This window comes from Pezoporus occidentalis, unplaced genomic scaffold, assembly GCF_034315485.1.
Source record: "Pezoporus occidentalis ecotype Australia unplaced genomic scaffold, CSIRO_AGI_Poc_V1 ctg60, whole genome shotgun sequence".
Lineage (NCBI taxonomy): Eukaryota > Metazoa > Chordata > Aves > Psittaciformes > Psittacidae > Pezoporus > Pezoporus occidentalis.
This window is the reverse complement of record NW_026915944.1, coordinates 983,702-1,000,941: the sequence shown is the minus strand read 5'-3', so window position 1 is coordinate 1,000,941 and position 17,240 is coordinate 983,702. Positions and strand designations below refer to the sequence as shown.

Genomic DNA, 17,240 nt, shown 5'->3' with positions numbered 1-17,240 from the left:
ACTCATCCGCTTTAAGTCTTTCAGTAACTGTCCCATAGATCAACCAAGCACTGCTAATGATATGTGCAAGTCAGGTTAAAGTTAAGAAAAAGTTAGAATATTAGCAGCAAAATCAGAATTTGGAAAAATAAAATTTACATATCCTTTCTAAGCACATCACTTTTAGAAACGTCTACACCTGTGATGCTCCCACTCAATCAATAACCTTTTGTTGTGTGTTTCTGCATGCTGTATATGTAAGCTGCCAAAAAAAGTGATGGATACCATCAACTTAAAGATCAATAATATATATATAATATACATATATTACATATGTAATACATATATATACACACACACACTGTTGTGGAAGCACTGCAAATGGTTTCCACCAGAAATCAACATGCAGGTTTTACTTCATATTGATAAAAAAATAGAAATACAATAAAATTCTATGAGATGCAGAGATGTGGACATATTTCTCATTCCCAAACTTTTAGGAAAAGTAGGTAATTTTCATACAAACTAATTAAAATTAGATTAGAAGCAAATTGCTAACTTCCCCAGAAATACACACTCCAATAGTCAAAGAATCTCTGTGACATTCAGCTGAAGCAGCACCACATAAAAAACCTTAAGAATTTAAATAAAGCTTTCAAAATGCGCTTTCACGCCTGTATTTGCTTCTAGCCCTAGAAGATAAAGCACATCAAATCACAGAGGCTAGGAAATGCAAAGTCATTTTAGAAAACACTGAAGGGAGCAAACTCATTTTTCATCATCACATGTCTCTGTAAGAAACCAAGCAACCACTGCCTAGCTACTTTTGCCAACAAGTTTGCACCATGGTTATTAAAGTGGTACTAGAAATAGGATTCCGTTTTGTTGGAGAGGGGAAGGAAGGTTCCAAGGGGGATCAAGGGTAGTATTGTTTTAATAGCATTTCAAGCTCTCGGCCAATGCAATGAATAGTTTCTAGATATTGCACATGCTCACTGAAACATGAAATAGTCTGTACATGTAAAAGAGAACTGAGATGGTAAACGATTTAAGTGTAAAAAGGCATATATGGAGCAGAACCTTTTATACTAGAGCAATATTTTTTATACACTTGTTATAATTTCTTTGACAGTACTTTAAGAAAACATCATCAGTATAATCCCATGGGGAGAAAAAGGAAGGCATACTGTACCTGGTGTATCCTCAGCAAGAATGGAATTCCAAATGTCCCAAAAACCTCTTTGTGGAAATGTGCCACTGTGATTAGCATCTCATTTTCTTTATCTATATCTACCTGGTCCAGAGGAATTTCCTAGATCCAGACATAAAGTTATAACTGCAATCAGCTAAAACTTCCCTAAAAAGTAACTTATCCAGTAACTAACAGCATAACTCATGCACTGTTACTGATACAGGCAAGTCTATTTGAAAGCAATCAAAAGAACCATGCTGTCTGACAAGAGTCTTTTTACAGGAGTCGCTCACCCCTGGCAGGACAGCATTCCAGGTTCCCTTACTCAGTAAATACTCTCCTGGCTTTCCCAGTTGGCATTTTGGACATACAATCATCTGTCAGCCGTAGCAGTAGCTGACAGCAGTATCTCAAGCCTTCTTGTCATCTCCTCATTAAGTTTACACCGGAAACTGTGGTGTTTTTTTTTGGTTTTTTTTTTTTTAATTTCTGATCTTTGAGGCAAGTTAACAGATTTTAATGATGAAATGTTTAAAAGAAAAAAAAAAAAAAAATCAATCACATTGTAAGGCTTAAATTTAGCTCAAGAAGCTCAAACTTAACAGAAAAACGAAGTATTCTTAAACACTTAAGTTCAGAGTATGAAAGCAGGTTCTAAACATAAACATTTATATCATAAGTCCTCAAACTGGAATTACTGGTAAGGCAGCAAATGGCCTATGCACAGGCCCTCCCTTGCTAAGTCTTCATGCAATAATAAACATACATAAAAAAAATTCAAGAATGAAATCATTATAGGGAAGCAGATGGAACAAAGGAAAAGTTTTAGAAGTTATTATCTTTAAAAACACATCCATATTATAACGTAATCTAGCTTGCTGCACGTATCACACTATTTAAAAATCAGAATCCAGCCAAGGAGAATTACCACTTCAGAGAGTTTCTTCTCTCAGAGTCAAGTTTTCAAGTTTCTGTAAGAAAGTAGTATTTACCTCTATTCGAAACGTTCGACTTGTTGCAGGTGACAAACACTCTAACAGCTCATCTTCCTGATGGACACCAATTATTTTGTAACTTACAATTTCTAGCAGCCTTAAAAACAAACAAATAGGAAAAGCATTAAAGCAGGAAAAAAAATCATATTAAAATAAAAAACTCAATCAATGCAACATTTCTTTCTCAGACGTTGAGGATTAGTGTACTCAGGATGTAAAAAGATGCTACAACCATATTTGTAAAACTTTAAATTCAGTCTTTAATAAAAATTAAGCTGTAAAGTTAAAGGAAGTTAAAGTTTAAGGAATTACTGGCTCATGGTGAAACAAAGACTCACTGCGTGCAACTACAAAACAAAGGGTTTTTCAAATTTAGATTATTTTTAAAACGCTCTTTAAATGACCCCACTTTTAACATCTGAAAAGTGAACAACAGCATGAAATGCTGGAATTGGAAACAGCTATTACATTGCAACGTAACAAATGCAACTGACGAAATTATGCATCTCAAGGATGTAACTTTATGAAATACAAAATGATATAAAATTTGTATTCTCAGTTAATAAGAACTCCCTTAACAATGTGAACCAGGAAGCTTTTTAACACAGTATCAGACTATTATTTGCTAATAATGTTCTCCACAATATTTTAAATTCTAGGGATACTTTTCTGTGTAAAATCCACATGATCACGTAAAAGAAATCACAATCTTCCAGCTTTACCTTAATTTCCCTGAACCTTTTTCAGAGAGTTCTACAACTTTTTTACATTCTTCTAACAGGTCCCGCACACACCCATGCTTATCTGGATATACTGTTATTTCCTAGAGAATTTGAAACAGGAAAATCATTAGTAAATCTGGAAATGCAAACAGCCATATTAAATAGAATTTAGAAGATTCTTCATCACAAAATCATCTTCAAAATATAATAATTATTAAAGTGAACACCTGTGTTATCTTAGTTTTTACGAACTGTCCTGACTTTTAAACAGTTCTTTGTTATTAGGTTTTGGTGCTTTGGTTGTGGGAGATTTTTTGGTGGTAGGGCTTTTTTTTCCCATTACATAATCTACAACTTTGTTCTAATTTTGTGTTGTTGAGGGACAACAGTGTGTAAACCACAATCACAGCCATAGCAGCTTTGACACAGAAGTGACAGCATGTGTATAACAACCAGCCTCACTCACCTCTTCCCTAAACTGGCTATTTAGCCATATGCATTTAAAACTTCTTCTGTTTTCAAAATCTGTTATTTTCATTTTGAGCTTAAGGAAGAAAAGAAAAAACACTTTAGGCATAATTTGTACAGGGTAGAATTATCTTTTTTTTTAATTCACACCAATAAAAACAGAAGACTCTTACCTGTTGATAGTAAAGTTTCTTAGGTTGCCTAGGCTTGAAGAACTGCAGAAGATCTCTTAAAGTACCTTCATAATTATGTCTAAGAGGATTACCAGGGCCATCCCTATAACTACAGAAGGAAAAAGAAAAACACTAGTATCTCTTTATAGTCCACCACTGTTCAGTAAATCAAGAACATTTTTTTCCCTGGCTTCCAGTTTCACAATTGCAAGCACAGCCTAAGCAGCATTCTATTCAGTGCTTTAGTCATTTCTAAACAGGTGAGCACATGGGAACAGAAATACAACTTACTGTGCATGTTAACCCTCTTGGACATTTACAAGCTCACTTTTAATGCTGCAGGGTGGCAGACCTACATTTCTCCGAAACTACTAGTACAGCAGCACATGCTTTAGCCTGTGAAAGGTTAATTTGTAGAGCCATATGACCCAGCAAATTCCAGAGTGACCACAGCACTGTCAACTATAAAGAGCTATTCAAATAACGACAGACTCACTGGTGATAGAGATACCTACAGCTTAATAGAGACCAATCTACATGAATACAAAAAGATTATGTCATTTTTGTGTGTGCATTATTCCTGCAGCATATACATGTAACAACAAATATATTGTTTTCTGCTATAATTTTATGCAGACTCAAATCCAATTTTACACAACTGTGCCTGAGAACACCACTTTAACCAGAAATATCCCTTTAAGCAGCTGTGAATTCTTTAGATCATTGTCGTTTTCATAAAATCTCATTTGCAGACATCGGGGGAGGAGGGGAAATAATCAGTGGAGTTAACTTCTGTATTTAAACCTGTAAAATCAGCAAAAATGCTGCTTTTATGTGCACTGCTCTCCCCCATTCTGGAAATCTGCATTCACTGAAACAGCAAGTACCTTAATTTAATAACTGGTCCCTTACAGTAAGGTTTTGAAGCAATTAATGTTTTCATAAATTTAAACAATTAGTCCAGCTTTTTTCAGTCACACTTAGATCTCTTCTAAAACATGCAATTCTTTGAGGGTCTAAAGCCATTCACTGTGGCACTTAAAACTGTGCAATTTGCTGTGCATGCAAGCCAGAACACTAACACTTCACTGGTCAAGAGTTAGTTAACCACCTGGAAAAGCTACAAAGTAACTGCCACCTATCTATAAAATACTGTAATAAGCATTTTAAAAGAATAGTTTAGACACAGAAAATTTATCTTACCCTTGGGACTTGAAAAACTGTAATAGCATTGGATCCGTATTAAGCCTTTGTGCCACTGTCTTTGCAACCTGCAAATAAAGTTTTTGGTACATTCTGAATTACTACAGGCAGTTGTGATATTGCTCTACAATCACAGAGTGATTCATTACACACCAATATATTATGCTACTGAAACTACCTGACAAGAGCAGAGTGGCCTATCAAGAAAGAATGCTATTGTCAAATAAGTCATTATTAATAAAACTAGGGAGGTTCGGGAGCATTTTCTTCTCACAAACATTACTGGCTTCCTTAAATTTTTCATTGCCACAATCCAAAAACTAGTGTACAAGAACAGATCTACTCTTTTCTGAAGTATGCATAATTCAATGCACTTGTGAACTAGTGCAAAAGTTACTTTCAGAACAAGGAAACAAAAGCAGAGAAACAAACAGGACACGTGCCTGAAAGTAATTCATCCTATTGGATAAAGTAACAACAAAGCCTGGGTCATTTGGGATGGTTTTATCACAGAAAATGACATCCACACGATGATAGAGGTCTCGGAAGTATTCTTTAGCTGTTGGTAGTTCACTGTTATCATTTTCTGGATCATCCCTACAAGAGCAAACAAACAGTAATACCATTACATATCACACTGTTACATATAAAAGCAGTTAGGGCTTTTAAAAACACGTCCTATGGTAAGTCAGCAACAGTTGAGATACACAGAAATAAAGTTTAGAAACCTCTGTAAAGAGCCACCACTTGTACACAGTAGGACTAATACAGTCAGTAGTGACCCACACCCCTGAGTAGTTCTGTGCGGTGCAAGGGCAAACACACTTGCACACTGTGCTCACTTGTTGGGCAATCTGGCAACACCCTGGATGCAGTCATTTCACAGCAGCATTCTAGCAGCTATCGTCCCTCCCTCCCACCCTGGCACATCACTGCGCATCTGTACTAATGCTGCCACAGCTTTCCAGGTACTCCTGTACTGAGGTACTACTGCATTAATTGTTTTGAACAGAGGCCAGATGTACAATAGCACTCCTTGAACCACAGAAGCAAGAGTTGACACAGACACTGGTTTGGGTCACTACTGACTGGTACCCCTATCTTCTCAGCAGAGAAATAGCACCAGGGTACAAGCTGTGCACTTACCCAGGAGTCAGCAGCCAGCCAAAGGTGCATAACACCAACTGGGTCAACAGGGAATGCGAGTTCCAAGGCATGACATGAGAAATACATTCATCTCACATAATCTGGGGTAAGAGTGCTGAAGATAGACTAGCTGGCTTCCACCCACTGTCAGCCCATGGAGAGAAACAGAGCAACACAGTTGGGTGTGACCATCAGGAGTGAGAGCATTGAAATGCTGATTTATAGCCCTGACAAGCTTATGAAAGATCCCTTTAATGGATACAAGATGCAGGAGTTCTCCTTTTGCCTTGGAGAAAGCTCCAGTTGAAGCACCAGTACACCTATGAGTTGCATATGCTCAGGCAAACTGGGAGCACTGCATCACCGCAGACTAAGGACCTTACTGTGAGCATGAGCAAAAGGAAAAAAAGGGAAAGCAGTTTAGTTTAGTTCTAGGCTGAAAGGAGCTCCAAGCCAAGAGCCTTGTATAGTGGGAATGGTAGTGAGCCTGAGAGCTGAAATGCTGGTAGGCCCCTTCATTCAGGGTCTGAATTACAGTGGCTCCCAGTAAAAAGCTGCTGAACTCAGACACATTGCTGAACGATACTCTTGGGTAATATTAAGACCTATTTATACAGTTACTAGTTTTCTGAACTGGCACAAAACCTTATTTTGCTTAAATAATGTGGCATGGGATAATTAAAATATTGGTAGAATTTTTTATTTTTGTTTCCCCTTTGAATAAACAAACGAGAACTGCTGAGAACATGTCTACTGTTGGAAAACTACTTTGCTATTGTTAAGAAAGCTATGTTAAAGAAGTTCTGCTTTCAAAGTGAACCAGGTGATTTAACTGCAACGATAAGCCAGCCCCTTAAAATACATACTTCTGAAACACTATGATGTCACCATCCATGAGTTCATCAAGAGCTTTATCAAGAGATACATCATAGTCTTGAATCCTTTCTGTTAAATTGGGTTTAACTTCCTGCAATAAAGAGCAAAAAACTGTTGATCCCAGAATAAAAATAAAACATACAAGTAAAGGTCACAATAGTGAAGAAATCATTAAAATAACCTGTATCTTCTTACAATTAAAACAAACACACAAAATCAAGTGTAATCTTAGCTAAGGTCCAGATACATCTAATTGTCACTCATAAAGCTGGCTGCTCATTTTTACTTTTGGAGTCTCCCTCAATTTACTGCAATTTTCAGAAGTATTTTATCATCTAGCATTATCTTGTTAGCACTAAAAACTTTCCAAAATTCAGAGATTCATTTTCTACTGAAGCAGCTTCCAGGAAGCTAGACAACACTGATTATGCTCACTTATTTTAATAGTGCAGTACTTCTGTATAGCAAATCACTTGCCTTTTTTAATTAAAAAAAAGTCAAGAAATCAAAAAAAAGCCATATTAAAAATGTGTATACTATAAAATACCTATATGCATATTACATACTTACACTTGTAAGTTGACCTCCTGGGGTAAAAACACCTGTCTAAACAAACTGGAGTCAATCTACAGCCCTGACTGGCACATAGTAGAGTACCTGACAGTTCCGCTTTTTAGGATGGAAGCGTATGTGCTGCGCTGGAACCAGAGAAAGTAGTGTAACTACTAACAAAACTCACAATTAAAACCACCCAACAACTGCTTGTTCTTACTATAGCAAGGTCTTTGCCTTAGCAAGATCTGCATTTTCAGCATTCATTAAATACAGCAGTTATAAAGTTATTTCTGTAGTTGGGCAGAAACATGTTACCAGACTAAGTACTTTGTTTGCCGACTTCTGACCTGGGGAAGGAAAGAGAAAATGAAACATTTTCTCATGCCCACTGCCTAAGGAGGGCATTGAAAATATGATGGCCACCAATGTTAGCACTATTAGTTCATCTAACTCTGTGACTCAGACGATATGCACAGATTCAGCACATCAAAGCTGCTCATGCAGGATTTCATGAAGAAGTTTTTTCGTTTTAAAGCCTCACACTTCTGGTTGTTTAATTTGAAATCTGTTCTGAAGTTAACTGTGTGCTGCTATTCTCTTGCAGCATTGCAGACTTCACAGCTGCATGTTACAGAGTGCTTACGGTTTATAAATTACCACTGTTATGAGCAATCTTTTTTTTTAACCAATAAAGCTTTTCCCCCCTCTAGTTATACCATGTAAAAGACAAAAATGTTACAAAAAAAAAATAATCTATCAGTCCAAACCTCATAGAGGATAAGGTTAGTTTCTTGTGGAAATCCGGCTCTCTCACACATAACTGGAAGCAAGTCACCTATAGGAAAAGAAAAGGATCATGAAATGTGTTGCACTTTAAGTGCTACTGAGACCTCCAGCAATAAGGAGAGAACCTATTTTTCTACCCTGGATAAATAGTTCAAAAAATGCCTGAGAGCCTTCTAGGTTAAAGCTTCCCTTATTGACATTCAACAAAAGACAGACTTTTAAGTTTTCCTTCCACTTAATCTGAACAACAGTAACAAAAAAATTATGTGCAAGGCCACCCAAGATCAAAGAGATGAAATAGCACAGCTCCCCCCCCCCCCCCGAGAAAATATTTAATCTCTTATGAGCATGCTAAAATACAAAACTCGGAAAGCATGTACAACTCAACAAAATCAGACATTCCAAATGACAAACAGAAGTATTTTTACTCCGTGGACATTTGCTGAATTCTTTACATGGACCCATATAAAAACCAAGGCTCACACCAACTCAGCCTGAGCAGCTGTTCTCAGGCGGCCATAGTGAAAAGTTGTAGAAGACTTATTTTAAAAGCTATTGCAGGAAGAAATTCCACAACCAAAACCACTTGAAATAGAAAAAAAACTGGACAGCAATATTAAAACTAATAAAACAAATATTAAAAAAAAAACTAAAAAAGATATGCAATCCATTGTCTTTAAAAAGTTTCTATTGTAGCCATGAAATTGAATTTTAGTACTCACGTATTTTACAGGATATAGGTGTGTAGATATGTCCACAATAATTCAAACTCCGAGTCTTCGGATCATACATCTTCAGAAACAACATTACATCATCTACAAATTAAGAAACAAGACTTAAAATTAAGTAAGGCTTATTTGGAGAGTGAAGGTGGGGATATGACCTCAGTATTTTTCTTTGAACAGTAACAAAGGTATGCCTGATTTATTAATTTTATCAGCATCCTTAAGAATATTCTTAAATGCTGACTTTTTATAAGCCAACTTTATACATATAATTTTTTTCAGTGATTCTAAAAACGTGAATTTTCTGAGATATAGCCAACATGAAAGTATTTTGTATTTACTCAAGTGTCAGCATATATGCTTACGATCTTTATCAAACTTGGGTAATGTTGCTCCAGTAGCAGCCATCTCTGGATCTACTGTTTCCAAAAATATTGTCCATGGATTTTCATTGTCACTGAGCTCAATCATCTATACAGAAAGATATGGAAGAAGAAAAAAAAGTCTCTGGAGAATATACTATATAACTGGATATCTGCATTTTCATCAGATACTTTCTGACATTCTATGGGTGGGAGATTTATTTTTTTTAGTTGCAATAATGACAGGAATTCTATGAAGTTTATTAAGAGAAATGACGACAGAGATAAAGACACCAAAAAAGTTTCAATTAAGCACAAATGACAGGTTTTATTTAAAACTGACCTATTTCTTTTGTCACTTAAGTACTACACCTACAGCTGTTTTTATTATGGCAAGAAAATTACTTTTGAGAAGTAACATGACAGTGAAACCGATCAGTTTTCTGTGATAAATTGTAAAACACTGCGTCAAAGTAAGCAAGACATTTCATTAATCCAGACATCACTGCCCAAATAATGGAGGACTCAAAAAGACACTTTTGTTTGAAATTGGACATAAGAATTCATGATCTTTTTTTTTTCTTCATGGAAGATTAATCACAGACCACATTCCTGCCTCCCATCCAAGTCAATCCACTAAATCTCAAGTCTTCTTAAATATTAAGCTTTACCAGATACAGGTTAAATCAAAGCCCTGAAAACTCTGATGCCCCAAATGTACACATTCTTAGAGGACTAAAAATCGTGGGTCATTTACAGAAATAATGTCCTCAATCAGTGAATATTTACCGTTTTACTGCCATCTGCTTCATTATCTAACATTGCAGGTCTTTTTGTTCCATTACTTCTAGCTTGCATTGGCCATAATCTGATTTGATCCTGGGGAAATCCCTAAAATAAATAGAAATTGTGACAGGAAACAAACAAACAAAAATGATACTTTTATTAAACCCAAACAGTTCTTCTATGTTAAAAGGTCTGTATTATTACTGCTGCCAATACTTAGAGAAGATAAAGACCACATAGCAATCCTAAATATACATAGATATTCAGCTACCGGAAACTTACCATTGTTTGAGAGAGATTTTGAACAAATTCCGTAAGCGTGGAGTTTTTTAATACTTTGAAAACAGTGTATTTTACTTTTTCTTCATCATACATGTCATTGCCTTGGTGACCACAGAACTGATCCTCTGCCACTATCTGGAAAATTACACTTAAAGGTTACTATTCATGTTAACTGCACAATGTAGTAGCTTCTTATGATGCTTTACTATGCAACATCACTGGCTCTCTGCATAGTGGCACAGTGCTAACAATATTTATGTTCTCATGAAGAAAATTTGCAAGTATACAGACTCTAATGAATTATTTTAAATTGTGATTGATAGTCAAATCAGTGTAATTAAAATACAGTAAATCTTACAAATTCCACACAATTAAACCCAGTTGTGCTTAGATCCCAATCTTGAAAACATGTGCTCTAGCAATCTTGGCACTTAAAAAAAGGCTACATAATTATTCTACTCTTGTTATGCAAGGAGGCCGGCCTAAAACGTCTACTAGATATTCCACAGCTCCCATGCATTTTTGGTCAACAGAAAGATGAACTGTGCAACTCTGCCAGTCTCTCCACTGACAACAGCTCTGGTGTAACTGCAGTGTAGAACAAGTAAAGCTTCACTGATAAGTGTACTTATGAGCACCAGAAAGAAGATGGAAGGAAACATGAAGGCAAATGGAAAACGAATTCTGTTTTCTTGTGCCAGGTGGGCTCTGGAAAGAGCCATAAACAGGATTCCTTAAGGCAATTCATAATAATCTAGTCCATCTGGCTTTTCCAAAAAGGTAATTGCAAATATAAGCACTCTCCTTCTGCTTCTACTTGATGAGCTCAGGTTGGCAGTAGTCCAGGCCTGCAGCCTATGGGCAGATACATTCTAATTTTAGAAAATAACTCCTGAAGGAGATAAAACTGCAGTGGCAGGGAGCCATTTAAAATAACCTGGTCCTCCCTCCTCTCACCTGAACTTACCACTTCTACTTGCAACCACTTAACTTCTAGAGGAAATAGACATGTCTATAACATGTTTGTTTCATTAGGATTAATTGCATATGTAAATATTATGATTTTAGTGCTTGTAAGTATTTAATTTCAAACACTACTTCCAAACACAAATGAAAAAAATTAAAATGAAGGTTTGTCTTTGGTGGCTCAACATTCTGAATTTTAATAGTAAGATAGTTGCAACTTGATCTGTTTCAAAAGCTGACCTGCACTTGCATGTAGAGGTGAGCTTCCTGCCTCTCCTTCCTCTTCTGTGCTTCTATTCTTTTCTCTTCCTGTAGCCTTTCTACAAGTTGTTGAGGAATATCATGGTCCGTGACAGGCTGCAAAACTTCACCTACAAAGCAGATTTTATTATATCAAACAGGGTTTTCTTCAGACACACTTGACTTTCCTGTGATTTGAAGTCAAAACCAGTTTTTTTTTCATCTTTTATTTAAAAACATGGTTTGATATCATCATGTTTTGGCAAAAGAAGCCTTTTCTATTCCAAGCAAAAATGTAGTACTTCCATGAAGTGCCTATCATAGGCTCCTGAATTAAATATTCATTTCAGGGTTTAAAAAAAATACTTGCTGCCACTCATTTTTTTTTGTTTGTTTTACATATTTGTAATTAATTTGATTCAGTTTCCATCACTGAAGGTAGCTCACTAATTTGTCCATCCTATAAAACAAACAAGGCTGGGAACTCTGCAGATACACAATCTTGCCTTACTGTGCTAAGACAAGACGTCTAGATTATCACATGCTTGTCAAAAGACAGAAAGGCCAGTTGATCCCACGGAATCTAAAAATTCTAACTGCAACTAATGAAGTCCTTTTGTATTGGAAGACTGTTAAGAATTCATATGTAAAATATAGCCCTAAATCCCGGTACGTAAAAGCTAACTTGGAACACATGCAGAGTATACATACTTAATTTGGATTCCCTGATGTAAACCAACATGTAGGCATTCGTACAGTGCCGTACGGATAAGTCATCATCATGACCTCCATAGTTGTGTTCAATCGCTTCTTCCTTTGTACATCGTGATACAACATCATCGTCAAATTTACACCACTAGAGAAAAAAATTTATATAAATATAATTTTATACACCACACAAAACCACGTTCTTGAATGGTAAATTACACCTATTTCTGACATGTCTCCTTGCAGTAATTAAAACAGCTCTTCAAGCAGCACGAGTTTAAAAAAAACCCTAGTTCAGTATCATTTGTTCTACCTGCTACTGGTGCTCAGCATAAGGCAGGCTGTACATACCAAATCTTTACTGAAATAGTTCAACATTTTACACTGAATATCAAAACCCCAATAATTATTCAACGAATTTTATCTTAAACAGCTATTCAAATACCAAACATTTCTATATGAATTAGAAAATTGATCTTATTTGTTGTAAGATAATATATAAAGCAGTGATGCACAAGATATCTAGTAATTATTTGTCCACTGAAAGTAATTTACAGCAAATTTTTGATTAAAACAATAAAGCCAATTAAGAAACAAACAGTAAGAAATTCACAGCAAAGTCTGACCTATTTTTACTGTGGACAGTCATATGCACACAAACGCAGTCAACCTAAGGGAAGAGGCATCTGAGCTATAAACAGGTACAATTAATTCATCTAAACTTGTAACAGTGGGACATGCAAAGATACTGAACTTCTGAGTCATGGCAACATCTGAAATATTCATAGTTGCTTCAGCATGAAGTCAGCCTAAGAAAGAATGCTGGATAAACTTTGATTGCAGCACAACTTCAATGCGTATACACACACAACTGAAGGGATTCCCTTACTTAAAAGTTTTGCCCAAAACATGTAACAGCAAAGATGAAGCTGCTCCTCTTAAGAAGGCAACTGTTTTACTGCCTTCAAATGCAGGATCCTCCCTGAAGAGCAAAAACTAGACACGTGGGCTGTTGTTGGCTTTTATTTTTTGTAAATAAGAAGGAATTTTTCCAAATACATTTGAACAGGCACCAAATGAAAGAGTACCAAGCTAAGAACTAAATGAAGTCAACCCCCTGTGAGATGAGGTGACTGTGCCAGCACACTCTTCCTTTTAGCGAACAAATATTCAAAGAACAAAGATTTGCCCATTACAAAAACTGCAAGTATTCACAAAGCACAAATATGTTCAGGCACTTTTCAATACTCACTTTGCCATCCCCCTTTGGATTTAAGTAAACAACATAATGTCCACCATGGTTATCTCCACTGTGTACCAGAACTGCATGGAGAATGTAATTTGCAGGATCCTTGGGATCTGTTTTTTGCAAAAATTCATCTAGCGGCAACTGTTCAGGAAACTCAAACCTAGTTTTGAAAAGAATTAAGCTGGTTATATTCATAGTAAAGACAGATGCATGTTATTACATAGGACATCAGTAGTTACTCTTAAAGCATGCTACAAAACCTGAACAAGCTACTGCTACAATGCCATTTCTATCCAGGATACACTGCTTACAGTGGCAGATTTTATACTGGTTTAATATGGAATAAGAACAACCTTCATAAGCACCTCTGAAAAAGTATGCCCTCAGTTACAAGGGTAAGAGCACTTGAATTGAAATAGCATTGGTTTAGATTCACTGTGCCAAAGGAAGAAGCTCAGAACCTGTTATTTTCTAGTACATAAATACAGCTTTTCTAGCACAGGTAACACTGGACTGGAACCTGATTTTGGGATGTCTTTCAGCTGCTGCAGTCAACCTTTCTGGCTGAGACTGAAACTGTTGCAATACAGATTTAAGTCTACAATCAATAATGCACCTCCTTGAGAAATTTTCAGCCTCTACTTACAGGGAGCAGGCATGGAAATAAGATAGGAAAAGCAGAGGTCTACCTATTCATCCTATTTACCCTTGTGACAGCCAATGGGAATGTAGCAACCTCCCACAAGTGCCACAAAGAATGCTCCACAAAGTACTAAAAGATGTATTCACTTGTTTCGTATTCAAAACAACAGCTACAAATAACTGTTTGAGTACTGAATTTGTTACTCAGAACCTGAACATACAATCAGTGCAGTTTCTGGAGATCTCCACCATACGTGACTGTATGCACCTTCCTCAGAGTTGAATCCAAAATAGGATTTTGGCAAAGTGTTTTTTGGTAAAATACATTCACAGGCCCAAATGCTACACTGAACATTCCCCCCCCCAAGCACAACAAACACCACCAGTAGTTACCTGTCATTTATCTTGATGTTTTGGTCAGTCTGAGGATCATACATAAATCTCATAAGCTGTAGGTGTAATACTGGTGGCAATGTTAGGAATTTCACACCTTTCTCTGCCTCCTAGACATTTTAAAGGAAACAGATGTTTTAAATTGCAACATTTTTAGCAACTCTCAATACTTGCTTGCTACAGACACTTTTCTTACGGGCTTTTATTTTATACGCTTGACAACGCCATGTGCAAAGAACAGTTCAAACCCTGGGGGGAAGTTAACTATCATAACATGGCACCAACCTTCCCAAGAGCTATTCCAGTAACACTTAGACCTCATTTAAATTTAGGCCATTCATACAAGTATATGTGAACACCTCACTTCAATAAGGGTGAGTTATCTGTATAAATAAAAAAGAATACAAAGGTAAAAACTCTATTTTGATCAATTAAAATTTTCACGTTCATTGCATCTTGCAAACAAGTATTTGGCCACCATGCCGCACCTTCCTAAGAACAGCTGAAGAATACATACTATATTACTGACAAAGCCTGGTATATGGAAGCTGGAGGAATAAGCTTTAGTAAAACATATTTTTATAAGGGACTTCAGCTTCCTGCAGTGGGTGCAGCAAAGTGCAGCTGAAAAGCTCAGAAACGTGTGCAAACATAAATGTGTGACATTCCAGGGGTTCATTTGGTGTTCTTGTTGAGGATAGAAAAATGACCTCCCTAACATTACTTTAAGAGATATGCCACTATTTTACAAGATACACATAAGAACAGACTTCTCTTAGAGAAAGAACTTCTCAGGCCTGAGATCAGCAGAGAAGTTCAGCATTCTAGTCACTACAACACACGTATAAGAATAAAACTCATTGCTAATTAGATCGTTTTAAAATCCAAGCTCCATTTTAAGAAATCTAACAGATATTGAGAGGAGCTACATAAAAGGTTGTCTAAGGAGAAGCATCACCAAAATCAGTTGATACAACCTAGAATGGGTTTTGCAACATTTTTTGGCTACCACAGCTTTCTTATTTTATCAAGGACGGAGAAATAAATTTAAAAAATACCTGCAAGCCATGTTCTCCTGCATCATACTTGTTATCACCATCCAACTGCTCCACTGCAACGTAGTCAATGAAGGACTCAAAAACTGAAAGAACATAAGATGAGGGAATCGTAGGGAATAAGGAAGAAAAATGTAAGCATACTCTAAGCCTAAGGGCTTCACAATGTATTAATCAAGTAACATTAAAACATGAGTTCATGTTTGAATATTTGTCTTTATTGAAATTAAAGAATTTATATTGCTTAATAATGTCACAAAATGCACCAAACTGTAGGAACTCTCACTGCAAATGAGAATACCAACAGATTTTAAAATCACAGTTACAGCTGTCTGCCAAATCTCCTCTTCTCACTTTGCAACTGTTAAGTATCAAGGCTAGATGATTCCATTTGCTAGACTCTTATTTAGCCTTTTTCGTGTCTTGTTTGCCAAGTACTTGGTAAAGTGATGATAGGGATCACTGTTATGCTGCTCCAATTAGTTCATTCTTTTTATTTGCTTATTGGTTAGATCTAAAGGAGAATCTATTACCTCCAAGCTCAACTTCAGATATAAATGATAACCTATTGTGACACTACTGTTACCACTATGGCACAGTAAGCACCAGGAAAACTCCTAAAATTCATAGTTTTATGAAAACAGGTAAGTGAGAGAATTAGAAAGGAAAGGAAATGGGAGAAGGGAAAAAAGGTTACGTAAGCAAAAAACATTTTCAGCAAAAATGTTTTCAATGAGGTGTCTTAAAACAATGATATTTCAAAGTGCTGAGCACCAGGAAAACCATTTGAAATCAACAGGCACTAAAGGTGTCCAAGACATTGAAATATTTGACTGATGCATATCACTTACTATTTTTCTTTCCCTTTATACTTAGCTGGATGTCATAATAATCTTCTATTCGTTCAGATCGATAGTCTACATGTTTGCACTGGATGTAAGACTGTAAATAAAAAGAGAAACATATAGTTTCAACGTATACAAGTAACTGCTGACTTTAATTATTTAAATAAAAAAACCCTAAAGGATTAAATACATACCACCATCTTCCCTCTGAACAGTTTAGGAATAGTGCCTTCTACACATGTGCCTTTCATTTTATTTTCCACATTGTCAAGCAGCTGAAAGAAAAATTAGCTTTTACATAGGATAAACTTGCAGGTTTTGGTGACTACTTCACTGATTAAGTCATCTGAATAAAAATGAAATATTAGTCTACTCTTATTGCCATCTCCTTTATAATCCTTCAAATCCCTGTCTTCCCCCTAAAAACTACATTGCTACATTCTTTCGAGTCTGGAAAAACTCACAAATGTAATGATGCATTTGTGTCTTCAAAACTGCATTTCGCTCCATGACTATACAAGAATCACAAGCATACAGTCCTTTTATTTTCAGCCTTCTCTATCCTTTATGAATTCCTCACCCACAGAAAGCCACACAATCCCATTCTTAAAAAAGACAAAACAATGAAAAACCTCTGTGTCTGGGAGACTTAGCTTAAACTAATCAGTACATTCAGTATTACTAGAACTGTTACTACATTATATTATGTATACACAATATCAAGAGACAAATTTATGCATCACAGTTTAGTAAGAAATAGTAAAAACATACCACTCGACATAATTCCTGGACATCGTGTTGCATGAAGCTGTCTAAAGTTTCCCACCTTTGTAAGGCAAATTAATACAAAATTAGTATATTATGCAGAAAACTTACAGCTCAAAAGACCTTT

The 17,240-nt window shown here is 36.1% G+C and overlaps 1 protein-coding gene across 1 annotated transcript in view; it reads right to left on the bottom strand.

The window, feature by feature from the left end:
• USP7 (ubiquitin specific peptidase 7) overlaps positions 1–17,240 on the bottom strand; it is a 76,088-nt gene that overhangs the window by 5,423 nt on the left and 53,425 nt on the right. Inside the window, exons 8-28 of the mRNA XM_062639391.1 lie at positions 17,120–17,174; positions 16,543–16,623; positions 16,355–16,445; positions 15,507–15,589; positions 14,449–14,558; positions 13,417–13,573; positions 12,168–12,312; positions 11,457–11,587; positions 10,251–10,385; positions 9,972–10,073; positions 9,186–9,291; positions 8,818–8,910; positions 8,077–8,144; positions 6,745–6,845; positions 5,176–5,329; positions 4,733–4,800; positions 3,530–3,638; positions 3,355–3,432; positions 2,889–2,989; positions 2,164–2,263; positions 1,172–1,291 (exon numbers count right to left, since the gene is read on the bottom strand). Of these exons, the coding sequence (XP_062495375.1) occupies positions 1,172–1,291; positions 2,164–2,263; positions 2,889–2,989; positions 3,355–3,432; positions 3,530–3,638; positions 4,733–4,800; positions 5,176–5,329; positions 6,745–6,845; positions 8,077–8,144; positions 8,818–8,910; positions 9,186–9,291; positions 9,972–10,073; positions 10,251–10,385; positions 11,457–11,587; positions 12,168–12,312; positions 13,417–13,573; positions 14,449–14,558; positions 15,507–15,589; positions 16,355–16,445; positions 16,543–16,623; positions 17,120–17,174 (2,188 nt within the window). The remainder of the gene's footprint in view (positions 1–1,171; positions 1,292–2,163; positions 2,264–2,888; positions 2,990–3,354; positions 3,433–3,529; positions 3,639–4,732; positions 4,801–5,175; positions 5,330–6,744; positions 6,846–8,076; positions 8,145–8,817; positions 8,911–9,185; positions 9,292–9,971; positions 10,074–10,250; positions 10,386–11,456; positions 11,588–12,167; positions 12,313–13,416; positions 13,574–14,448; positions 14,559–15,506; positions 15,590–16,354; positions 16,446–16,542; positions 16,624–17,119; positions 17,175–17,240) is intronic.